The 13,542-nt window shown below is 34.0% G+C and overlaps 1 protein-coding gene across 1 annotated transcript in view; it reads right to left on the bottom strand.

Moving 5' to 3' along the window:
• Nucleotides 1-666: 666 nt before the first annotated feature.
• LOC126418600 (core histone macro-H2A.1-like) overlaps nt 667-13,542 on the bottom strand; it is a 65,902-nt gene continuing 53,026 nt past the window's right edge. Inside the window, exon 8 of the mRNA XM_050085436.1 lies at nt 667-11,556. Coding sequence (XP_049941393.1) covers nt 11,394-11,556 — 163 coding nt within the window. The 3' untranslated portion in view covers nt 667-11,393. The remainder of the gene's footprint in view (nt 11,557-13,542) is intronic.

Genomic DNA, 13,542 nt, shown 5'->3' with positions numbered 1-13,542 from the left:
CAAAAATTGAAAAGGTCCATTTATAATAAAAGTCATGTGTCACCCATTTTGGTACTTCCTGTGTTATAGAGAATGCCAAGGATGCCATAGAAAAACTTTTTATATCTCTGTGTTCCAAGGCAGAGCCAAAGAAGAAAACCATTAATGCAATGGAAAACCCAGTATGGAATAATGACAGTATTATAAAAAGGATAGATTGCTACTCACCATGTAGTGGAGATGTTGAACTGCTGATAGCCACAACAAAAAGACTGCTAAACAAGTGAGTTTTCAGCCAAAAGGCCTTCTTCTAAAGTAGACAACTCACACACAAATTCACGCAAGCGCAACTCACATACATGACTACTGTTTCTGACTGCCGAGGCCACAGTGCGTGAATGTGTGTGTGGTGTTTCTTTAAAAGAAGGCTTTTGCCAGAAAGATAACTTGTTTTAGTAATCTACAACTCAACGTCTCCACTATATGGTGAGTAGCAATCTATCCTTGTCATAATATAGTCAAAACCATGAATGCATAATTCATAAATACCTGTTGATTACAGTTATGAGTAAAAGGAGAAATGGTATGAGCATTATAAATAGCTTCTTCCTATTCACAATACAAGATGACAGCCATGGAAGATGTGTTTTACTCTGAAAAACATGGGCAAAAATTAGAGAACATAGACACAGTTGAAACTTGTATATTTCAGTATGACACGAACACATGTAGCATCCAGAACAACATTCAAAGAGCTATGTCTTTTCATCACAATGGATTTTTTTTTTTTTTTTTCACAGCGTAGGGTTTTGCTATGTTCACACTGCAAATTCTGAAAACAATTTACAAAAAGTTTACAATACCACTTTTGTAACACAGTGAGGCAAACTGCATTATAACAGCTACTGACTGAAGAAAATACAGAATAAACTGACAAGACAGTTGATGAATTATTACACAATTAAAAACAATAGATTAAGGGAAATCTCTTGGAAGAAACAGCTGTATTTAAAATTTTTATAATATGGTTGCATTAATAAAATTATGTCCTCAAAACACTACTTATTCAGCCAGTCACACTAAAATATATAATGCGACATTACTATAGCTGATTTTTGTGTATCTTTCACAAATAGTCTGTTGAACACCAAACACAGAGACAAAATTCACGCTTTACAGAAGTACAGCACAAGCAACATACAGTACATGACTAGTTGACATCTACTTTGAAGTCTGTAAAACTCTTTGTTCAAATTTCACATTTTACCAAGATTTTTTTGTCTTTTTTTCCCCACATTAAAACTGAACTGAAATTTTACAAATACTAAAATAGCACGAACCATAAACCTGAAAATAACAATACTCATGAAAGCATCTTAAATGTTGTAGCAAATTCAGATAGTTACATCTACTACTATCCCGGAAAACCTTGTATCAATTGAAATCACTTTCCTAGAAGAAAAAGAATTATTGATTACAATTTGTTAACATAGTTATTAACAAAAATGACCAAAATTCTCATATTAGTGGTCACTTTAGTAATATTGTGACTACTCTCTTGGTTGATCTGTCCAGCTATGAAACTGACTCAACATGAAAAAAAAAAGATGTATCTTGCTTTCAGAATAAAAGTCTAGTTGATATGTAGTATTGACCATAGTATCTATATGAAAATACTGACGTAAGTAATGGAAGAGTTTTGCCTTTACTACTATTTGCACCAAAACGCGTGGTGAATCAATGGCAGTGTTTGTGTTTCTGAACTCTTTTCCAATTCTGAAGTATTCAAGCTTCTTGACTGAACAGCAATTATAGTCTTCATCAGGGATTTCAGTTTTACTGCCACAGCATACAGTCAGTTCTGAATCCTGGATATAATTATTCATGTGGGTGCATAAAACATATCACACACACACACACACACACACACACACACACACACAGAGAGAGAGAGAGAGAGAGAGAGAGAGAGAGAGAGAGAGAGAGAGAGAGAGAGAGAGTGATGGGGGGGGGGGGGGGAGAGGGGAGAGGGAAGAAACAGACAACTATCATGTGCAAATAGGTGCTCCATGTCTTAACTCCTCCTTCACTGAAATTGTTACCAAGTAAAGACAGAGACGGCAGAGTGGATATTATTTGCATAAAAAATTATTATTAGGCATCGATAGACATGAGATCACTCAGGAAAACCAATTCTTTATCTGAAATACAAAGCAGTCCTATCACAAGTCAGGAGCAACAACATTATGTGATATAGGCAGTGATAATGGATAATGAGGATCTCTTATTGGTGCACTCCATGACAAGCTTGTCAGTGCTATTGCATTGCGTTTGCCTTCAACGTAAACATTTTAGTACAAAGAGAATCTGAAAATGTATGATATTTGGAATGAAACTAAGGGAGGGGATTTAACTTCATACTGCCCAAAAGTACAACAAAAAAGAAGGAATACGAATATCAGGGTTTAACTTCCCATCTATGATGACATCATTAGAAACAGAAAACAAGCTTACATTTTGGAAGGAAACTGGCTGTGTCCTTTTCAGATGAATCATCCTGACATTTGCCTTAAACCATTTAGGAAAACAATAGAAAAGCTAAATCTGGATAACTGGACAAGAATCTTACACCCTCCCAAATATGAGTCCAGCATCTTCATCAGTACTTCACTTCATCAAGTTTGCTGTAGAGCAATCACAGGTATCTGTTACCTCTGTTAGATCAGGAAGACAAGTGATATTTATAGTTTCTGAAAATCCAATGAATTTTAGAAATAATCATAAATGGATGAACTACTTTGCAAAGAATAATGCTTTCAGTTTTCAGTTGATTATATTTTCTGGTTTACGTAACATGAGAAAAAAAAAATTATTTTTATTATCTTGGAATGACAACTCATTTCCCAACATTGAATAATTTAATAATTCAGTGTATACACAAATGCAGTAACTGATACAAAATTATACTTATCTAGATGACATAAAAACACTGTATCACAAGTGATACTCAAGAGTGCTACAGGTACCAGCTGTTGGTTTACAATTATAACACCTGAACAGATTTATAATTAATTTTCTGGACTGGCAACACAACACTAAATACATACAGCTTCACTTCCTTGTATCTAAAGAGAAAATATTTACAAAGTAACTGTGGTGAGAACTGAATACAACAACAGAGAAAGAATACAAGAAGTGGTATAATGAAGTAACTTTTGGGTTTGTATGTGTCTGTTTTCAAACGAAATAACAAAATAGCTGAATGAAGGATGATACCAATGAGAAGTATGAATGATGTGGTCAGTAAAAATAGAGGAATCATAAGAAACAAAAAGCAGTTCAAAGATAAGGAAGACATTTGAAAAAAATGATGGTTGATAGGAAATATACACTTTTTCTCTCTCTCTCACCCCCCTCCCTCCACCCCACGCCCCCTCTGGCCTTTCCTTCTCAGTATTTCTTAATTCAGATTTCCTTTGATTCCACATGCATTATGTGATGCAGTTGTTTATTGTTTATAAGCATTCTCCTCCACTTCAGCAGTGCCTTGTGAACTGTAGCTGATTCTCTTCCTGAGTTTCTTGCACTGCAACTACAAGCAAGAATTATAGATATCTGTTGCTCTCAGACAACAGCAGCACATACAATATTGTAGTGCCTGTGTTATTCAGATTTATGTTACAATGTTCCATCAGACATGGATACACGTGTGTGTGTGAGTATTAGCAGAGTCTTCAATTTAATTCTTGTGTAGGTAAAGATTCAATTACTACGAAATTCAACACTTACTCTTTCCTGCATTGTGCTCATCACTCACTCCATCTCCTGTCACTGTAATGATGCGTCCATGTAGTTAAATTTTTTCCAAATTTGACAGCTCTTGACTCTGATTCACATGTGTACTGTCTTTAAATTTTCATGCCATTTCACTCTGATGTAGCATTTGTGAGCACTGTTCCACTAATGAGAACATAACATCATAATGCTGTGAAGTTAAAGGATGAGTAAGAACCATGTTATTTGTTTCATACTTTGAAAAATGCTGTTGTGTATTTACCAGACAGTATGGACAGACACTGACTACATTACACATTAAATGAAAGTAGCATTCCAGGAATTACTTAGCTGGATTTGCAAAACATATTTTCTTGAAAATTGTGGTCATAAAATAGAAGGATACAATATGCTGTGATCTGACCTGATATATTGGATGTTAGCTCCTGGCTCCCATTTTACATAAATCAAGGGTTGCAGAACACTTTCAAAACCAGAAACTAACATGTTCATTGATGACAAAAATCGTCAGCTACATTTATTTTACAGCCTAAAGTCATAATTTATTCAGATGGAGCAGTACAGAAAATTATTTTTAAATTTAACACATGGCCTCAGGAAAAAAGGGCGAAGCATTAGCAAGGATTTTGATTACTTTATTATCATTTAATTCCATAACTTCCCTCCCCCACACATCAAATATTTTTTTATTATTCAGAGTAACATCTATTTATCCCACTTCCCCTTCCTTTATCTAGCACCTTTTCTAGAATACATCTAATTCTTTATTTTCTTTACTCACTCTCTCCTCCAGCTAAGAAGCCCAATTTTATTCCAACACTGCAAAACTCTACTATCTTTATCACGATACTAGTAACATTGCATCCACTTACATTCAAATATTATTTACAGACAGTATGCAGTTATTTTTACATTATCGCTGCACTAATTACAATTCCCTCAGCAATGATAAAATAGTGTTTTTACAAGAATAATTATTTAACTGTATTTTTACAGTCATGGTTGTCCTCCAAAGTAGAATCAAAAATTTAATAATTACAGTACTAAATAAATTCATAAAAGCATAATCCAATGATAATGTCAGACATTTCCTCATGAAGGCAATGTAATGAACTCAGCTGAAGTAATGATGAAGATTAAAAAGAAGAAAGAAATTAACACAAGGTCCATAGCTACTGCCTAAAATCAAATTATATAATCAAACACTGAACAATACACCACTCGTTCCTTGGAATAGTACCTGCTTATGCTGGCAGTCATTTAAAAGATTCTCAGGAAATGAAGGTTTATCCAAATCACTGATAGCAAAAATTCATATAAAAAACTGAAAAATTGTAATAGTAGCATCTAAGCCACTAAAAAGCTAGAACTCTGAATAATGCAAAAAAACATTTAGCACTAATAAAAGCCAGTTACATTTTGTTACTCAATTGTTTATGAGTGATATGAATTATCTCAATTATATGGTTCACTGTATGCGAAGGCAATAAGCTACAAAAGCAGAACATATTAATTCAAAAGCAATTTCAATGTCTGGTAACAGTTATGCAGTATTTCCTAGTTCATTTCCAACAATTCATTATAAAAACCTTTCCAATATTTTGCAGCAAATGAGGTTTTTTTTTAGTCTCTGTCTATTAATTATTCATTTGCTTTATACGGTTGCATGTCCAGCTATAAAACTAAGAATTTACTTTGTGTCTGAGTGTGAAATATGAGCACACACTATGGCTACGCATGCTGTATGTTAAGTGAGTAAACTCATACTGCTTACAAATTGTTGGTGTTTTACTTTACCATAAACATTAATGCTGGAAAAGTGTACCACAGAATAAAAGGTTTACAAAACTTTGTTATTACAAGAAAACTGATTACAAAAACATCTACTGTTTGTTCACAACATCCTGTTCTAGATCAGCTGAAACCAGCAGAATTTGGCTGACTTCAGTATACAAGTGGTTTGTGTCTGGTTGCTGTCAACATTGGTGATCTAACAATACAGTACCTGTGTGTACTGTTGCTGTTACAAAGTGATTGTCATGCTGTGCCATCAAAACTAGTGAATATACATGCAGTGCTGGTGTTGCTTGATAAAAGCAGAGCTTATTCCCCCAGCACTATCTCTCCTGCTCGGCTGCCAACGTGCTGTGGAGCTGGTGTGCAGAGCTTGCTTCCTTCTCTTCCACAACCCCTGAGAATTTGTTCAGGATGTTGTGAACAAACTACAGCACTACAATGTAGATGCATCATTAAACAGTAAAAACATAAGAAAGTTACACTTTACAATACATCACTAAAAAGACAATTGTGGCATCCTATCTAATACAAGTTATGTTTCTATGGAATTTTTATGATGTATATTTCATTGACCTCAATTCTTATGTACATAAAGAAGAAGGCAAATCTATTTGCATCAAATCATAGATCTCATGTATGCCTGCACAAGTTACTGTAGAGCTACATTACACACTACAGATCAGCAGCTTTTTTTCTAGCTTAATTCAACACATAAAGAAAGATCCAGGTTACATAAAATCTGAACATCTCAACAGTCTTATAAAAATTTAAAGCATTTTTAACACACAAAAATCATAAAATTAAAATTAACTAGTGTTTAAATGACAAGTAAATTTGTCACTTATGGCAGACAAAGATACATTCTCTCACAGAATGGCAGCAATGATAAAAAAAAAGCACTAAATAGCTCTGTGGCTCACTAATCAAGTAGAATGTAATAAAATCTTTCAAAATATGACTAGCTTATTCGACTTACATGAAACTGAACACCAAACAACAATAGAAGTCATATGGTAAGAGAAAGAGGTGCGTATCTACTGAGTTTAATTGTATGCACAAGTCAGCACTAAAACTAGTGACAGGATTACTTAAAATCATTTTATACACTAAATACTCACTGTCAAAGTGCAACATAACAACAAATGCGATACAAAAGAAATGTCATTTCAATGGACCAACAGTAGAATAACCTCAAGAGAAGGGTTGAAAGACGCCAGACCAGAGGAAGCTTCAAAGATAATGACAAGCGCATTTTTTAGATCTATGTAACCCAACATTCTTTGCCAAATAAGAGAGTTAAATCAACATCAGGAATGAAAGACAAGACAGAGAAACAGACCACAGTTAAAGAGTTACAAACAGTTCACAAAACAATTTGGTAGATGCTAATATGTATGCCTGATGACAGAACAACTAAGTTCAGAAAGATTTTAGTAGCTGAGTCAGTGTATGAGTTATCTTAAACTACAGATGCAACAAAATACATGGAACAAACTATAGAAACTCCAGGCTAGAATATCAACAATGTAAGGAACAGATACATTGCTATTTACCATAAAGATGACACGTTAAATTGCAGACAAGCACAATTAAAACACTTACACATTAGCTTTCGGTCACAGCCTTCATTAGAAATAGAAAGAGAAACACACACCATTCAATCACACAAGCAACCACACCTCATGCACATATGACCACAGACTCCAGCAGCTCGAACCGGAATGCCTTTCTGATCCAAGCTGCTTGAGGTTGTCGGTTATGTGTGCATGAGGTGTGCTCGCTTGTGTGAATGACTGGTGTGGTGTTTCTTTTTTTTTATATACATATTTGATGAAGGCTGTGGCTGAAAGGTATTGTGTAAGTGTCTTTTAATTGTGCCTCTCTGCAACATAACACGTTATCTTTACAGTAAGTAGCAATCTATCTTTTCCTTACACTGTTAAAACACATGTATGATATTTATACTGGACAATACATTTTTACATTTCTCTAAGCAGCAAGTGAAGCTAATTTTTTACAGATTCAGATATGAGAAATGTATATAGCAATTTGTTGAATAATGGACAGTCCAGGTGAGCATTTTGTGGAGGAAAATACTGATGAGATTTAAAGCACTTTTATTCAAAAATTGTATTATCCAACATAACAACAAATCTTATTACAGTGAATTGGGTTGTCACAAAGTGAAAAGAAATTTAATGCCACTTTCATTTCTGATTTCACTACCACAATCATAAGGCAAACAACCAGTTCACATCACTGTATCAAACTTCTTTCAAAATGCAAGTACACAATATTCTTACACGTATTTACATCTTTGCTATACTAAGCTCACAATCGTTTATTATTCCCACTCCCATACATCAGTGAGTGGGTGGAGGAGGGAGGTGGAAAGATATATAGAGAGGGCTTTTCTCTGTGGGGTTCATGGGGCGAGGGGGAGGGGCATGCCAAACAAAAATTTGTAAGTCTAAAATGATATTGAGGACAACAGCTGTCTTTTCTTCTCCATTCAAACATGGTTTTCAATGAATAACAAATACAAAGCAAGAGCAAGGGAAATTTTTTCCATTATTTGTTAGCTGCAGAATATAGGAATTATACTTATTAACAGATCGTAAATCTTTTAATCCAATTCTTTAAAAGGACTGCATTATCAACAATGCTGTTTTTGATGGGAGGGGGGGACTGTACCAATTGTCACATAAGTTGTGGATGAAGTTGTTAGTAGAAGACTAATATGGTTTGTGTAATTGCCAAAGTTGACTTCGTGACTGCTCACTGAAACTTGCAATGGCGTGCATTGAAGATAAGTGTATTTCTCTTCGTTGTAAAGCCAGTAACATTATGATAAGGCCTTCAAAGTGTTCTTAATTCCACCATATTTCTATAACTGGAATAGTCTTATGAAGCTACTCCCACATTTTATTAAACTAAACTCCAGTGACATTTTTCTATGAGATCAGTGCTGTTTACTAAAAAACTCTGTGGAATTAAAACCACTTTTTCTTGGCACCTAATTTTTTCTTCTGATTTTACGTATTTACCTTTGTAGATAAGAAATTTTAACATTTTTTGACAAACTACTTCCATTATAGAGGATAGATAAATATGAATAATTGATTTACTCCATCAGGAGCAGTTAATTTCAATATTAAATTAATAATCAATTTATTACAAGAATTGGGAATCCAGTGACAGTCTCATTCTTAAGGATACACTGGACCCGTATGCGTCACTTTCACTTGCCAGATTTTGCATTCCTAAAAAGACCAAAGAGTACCAGAGTTTAAAATTGACATTATCTTCATGAGTTTGTATGACATAGGTTTATAACATAAGCAAACAACTATGTATTACATATTGACACTGTCAACTCCCTCAATGGTGCAAAATTTAATGAAATGTATACACCAAATATAGAATTCCATTTCAATACTAGCAAAATAGGCAATGCTAATAGTGCACTACAGAAAAAAAGTTGCTATGATGCTTGAATTTACTCTCAGATTACTAAAACATAGTTCTAAAATATTTATTAAATATATTCATTTTTTCTTTGTTTGTCTTAAAATTTTACTAACTAGATACATGCAGCTTTGCAACAGATAAAACTATATACTGGACTAACACTCAAACCTGTACTATTAGTTTTCACTGTCAAGTTATCTAAACATATGCCATGCACACAGAGTAAGGAGTGTCTTTTGCAAATTACACTAAGATTGCACAGTTGTTGAGAGTAACAGTGAACAATAAATATCTGGATTTAAGCTCACTCAAATTTATATTTATTACAAAGATGCATTTTGAGGCACACTCCATTATAGAGTGCATAAAAAAAAGAATGCTTTGAAAATAAGAACAAATATACAAGTAACAAATAGAGAACACAATAACACAGCCCATGTCAACCCAAAACAAATACAGATTACCATTCCTTGGGACCTATAAGTGTCTGAAAGGTACTTGACATGAAACCAGATATAGAACATAAAATGAACAAGAGTATAAATAAATTAATCTCTATGAGACACTGGCTTTTCTTTTGATATTTTGGATATGACTTGCACAAGTGGGAAAAGTTACTGGATGAGGTTCTCAACAGAACAAAATAACCACAAGAACCACAAGCTAATGAGCCCTACAGTCAAAAAATAAAATAATGGATTGCAAACTTTTATAACAAACAACTCACTCTTAAAGTAGAAAAAAAAAAACTACATGAAAAATAATTTGAACACTTAATTCACGTGTGTGTGTGTGTGTTTACGTGAGGGGGAGGGGGGGGGGGGGAATTATCAATCATGACTTACTGATAGCAAATTCCATAGTGGTAAAGTGGGTAAAGAAACTGTCTCGTAAAGGTTCTACAAATGAATGGAATATGCTATGAGCACTCAAAAATAAATACATTAATGGTTGTTAATTGCTAAAAGGCTTCAATTTTGAACTGAAAATAATTTTCAAATTTAACAGAAATAGTTCTTTTCAGTAGCTCGCCATTCTTTCATGTGCAATTAATCATCCTTTCTTCCCGTTTAATCAAATTATAAGGATGGAAAAAACTAAAAACCTGGAAGACTAGGAATTGTAAAATTTATCAATGACATAAATTGATTTCAAGTGGTCATGCATGGGACTGTTTGGAATAGCTAACTGTCTCCTCTTCAATGATTTCAGGAATGCAAGGACTTCCAAGTTACCCTAAAATTGCGCAACACACAAACTAAATGCAGTAACTTCAATTATACTGTAACAAAACAATAAAATTTATTACACCTAATAACGAGATACTATGCAATAGCCATAGTGCTAACTATGATTTTTTATATTAATCTTGATAAATTTTGTAATCCGAACTTCACATTTATAGACAAAATATAAAACAAACACCTCATTGTTCTGAAAATTTTGTACACTTTTATATTAAAAAATCTGTTCTCATAAAACAGAAGTAATAAATTACTCTCAAAAAGTTGTCACCCAGAATACAAATACTTTGCATATTTTGCCATTATGAAATTACTCTGTATAAGAATACTGAGAAGTCCAGAATTATATGACATGCTGATTAGCATGTATTATTTTTTTCTTTTACAAATGGATGACTTGTCAAAAACAGTTGCTATAACAATGCAAACTGTTCTACCACTAAAAATGCTATAACACAAAAAATCTGGCTAAACAAAATCTGCAAAATACAAATACAAAATTCATAATATCCTGTAGTGTGTTTATTGCCTGTACCTAAAAGTAAGGCACTTCAACACAATTGCAGTTTTACACATGTTTTAAAATCTTTGCTTATACATAATGTTTAGATAAGTGTCCATTCTATATGGTACCTGTTACTATAAAATACATTCATACAGATTTGCAACATGTTGAGAACACATATGGTTTTATTTTCACACTATTTCATTACATCCTGTCACCTCAATTTTACTTCCTATGATTCACAACATTTAAAACTCTTTAACCCTGAGTGCCTGTAACTGTGGCAATGAATAAGATACCAAAATCAGGTAATTAGTATACCAGAAGCCACAGATTGTGCATACAGGATAACAATACTCACCTTTTTGTTCCACAAGCACTCTTCAAGCACGCAATTCTACAATAACCAACTTTCATTATAAAGTGTCCACTTCACATCCTGCTTTAGTCCACAGCATACATGTTTTAACATTCATTTACAAACACTTCAGGTAGTAAAAATAAGAATTAAACCTTTTTGGTTTCCATTAACCAAGAAGACTGTATGTGAGGATCTCTGTGTCCACCACACTAAGTATGTTGTAGCATGCCAGGAAAGACTTCTATGAATCAAGTTTTGCTAATTCAGCTGCATAAATGCCAATGCTTTCCATGTCAAGTAGAACAAAGTAGATTTGCTTCAATGATGAAGACATCACATTTACAAAGTAGTTGCTGATAGCTTTCAAGATGGTCTGCGCTGCCAACTGTTTGGGAAAGCCAGCTCTGCAATTAAAATAATACACAATTATAGTGATATATTTCCAAAAGAAAGGATGATGATGATTAAGTTCAATCTCAAGCAATAAAAAAGTTTGGTAAAACAGATGAATGGCTCTCAGAGACATAGAGATACTGCAACATTGGATTTAGATGCAGTCATTCCTGATTATCTAGTCCTATGCAGTTCAAAAGTAAACATTCCTTCTTATTTCTGTTAACTAGTTTGTCACCTATTTTTCATAATTCTTTGTGATTTTTACCCATAAAGCTTTAACTCAATTCCTTTGTTTTGTGCCTGTAGTACAACGAGGAGTCAAATGAAACATTTATTTAGAAAGGCATATTAATTTTCAACACAGTATATTTCACATTCAATGAAAGTAGTTCAGTAGTTACAATAAGTGAATTTACACACACACACACACACACACACACACACACAGTTTGTACAGGAACTCTTGTATTGCACAGTTTATATTTACAGCAGAACAGGTCATCATGATTTCAGCGGTCCTGATTCAAACTTTAGTCATCACTGATGTTTGTAACATTACAGAAGAGAGCATTAAGTGCCACACTCAGAAATGTTGGTATAACATGAAAGGCATTTGAGAGACCATGTCAGAGGTTTTGCCATAACTAGTCGCTGGACCAGGCAGCTATGAAATGTCAGGTGGGAAGGATCTGTCTTATGGTGGTTTTATTCCACAGTAACCAGTAGACAAACGTTATCACAAGCTTCCGGCTGCATTGTGGGCGCACAAAGCATGCATTCAAGTAATAACATAATCTTGGTAATCATTTACACCAAATTTCATCTGCATACCTAAAAAGATACATCTCTGAGAAATGAGTGTACAGCAATATAAGCCACTTAATTATACCATAAAAACTACATAAAAGTTACAGGGCATCTAATCAGACAGACAGTAGCTAATAAGTAATTATAATCAACAGCTGCTAAACACATGAAGCTACAAAGCCATGTGATATCTTAACTTGAATACTATGTACAGTAAAACTTCATCTATACATTTTTCACTTATACTCTCTCTTATACTTTTTTTTCGGTGTCATGGCGAAATATCCACAGTGTGCACAACTCATGATGCAGTGTTTCAGTGTGGGTTGATGGGAAGTGGATTGGTAAGGCCGATATTAAACTAGCCTATAATAAAATTTGATAGTGTAATAAGGAACTTTGACAAAGTTAGACATTAGTCAAATTTTCTTTGCTCAAATCTAGCATCTCGCCTTAGATTTGATCAAAAGAATTGTTTGTCTTTTACTGCATGGAGAAATCAACTGCTTCGAGCGCTAGCATCGCTGCAGCTGTCTGACACACAATGTTTATCAATATGACACCCAAATTTAGATGGTGCGACGCATATATAACGAAATCAATAGAAATATTTGAGGCAGATGAAGCACTGTAGCTAATGACAACCCGAATACAAAAACAGAATAAAAAGTGAGAGCTATAAAAAAATTGCTGGTGCTATTAGCAGTGAAGGATGGCCAGGATATACCCCCCAGAATATAAAGGAGAAAATCTGCAATTTATGTGGAAAGACAAATTTTACTTGACTGCAGTACTTATTAAATTTATTTGCCTTCACATATTCCTCTTTCAGTGTGTTATAAATAGCTTCAGACATTTGTGGTATTATTTTCATCAATGTGCATTGCATTTTGTTCTTTTGCAGGTACTGGGCTCCTGGATGTTCCTTCAAAGCCCATTTATTCTACTTTCATAAAGACCTTTCCACAGTCTAGTCAATTGTACATGCAACATCACAGGTTTTATGGCAAAACCTATAACTTGAACATATGCCTATGCCTTCTGCAGGCAAATGGGAGCAAGTAACACACAGTTTTTATGCACTGTGGAATCTGCCCAACTGTGTCAATACTGTTGATGGTAACATGTAAGAATAAAGGCAACACAACATTCAGGATGTGCCTTTGTGAACTACCAAGCATTTTTTT

This window comes from Schistocerca serialis, chromosome 1, assembly GCF_023864345.2.
Source record: "Schistocerca serialis cubense isolate TAMUIC-IGC-003099 chromosome 1, iqSchSeri2.2, whole genome shotgun sequence".
Taxonomy (NCBI): domain Eukaryota; kingdom Metazoa; phylum Arthropoda; class Insecta; order Orthoptera; family Acrididae; genus Schistocerca; species Schistocerca serialis.
Note: the sequence above shows the minus strand (reverse complement) of the source record. Positions and strands in the feature narration are given on the sequence as shown.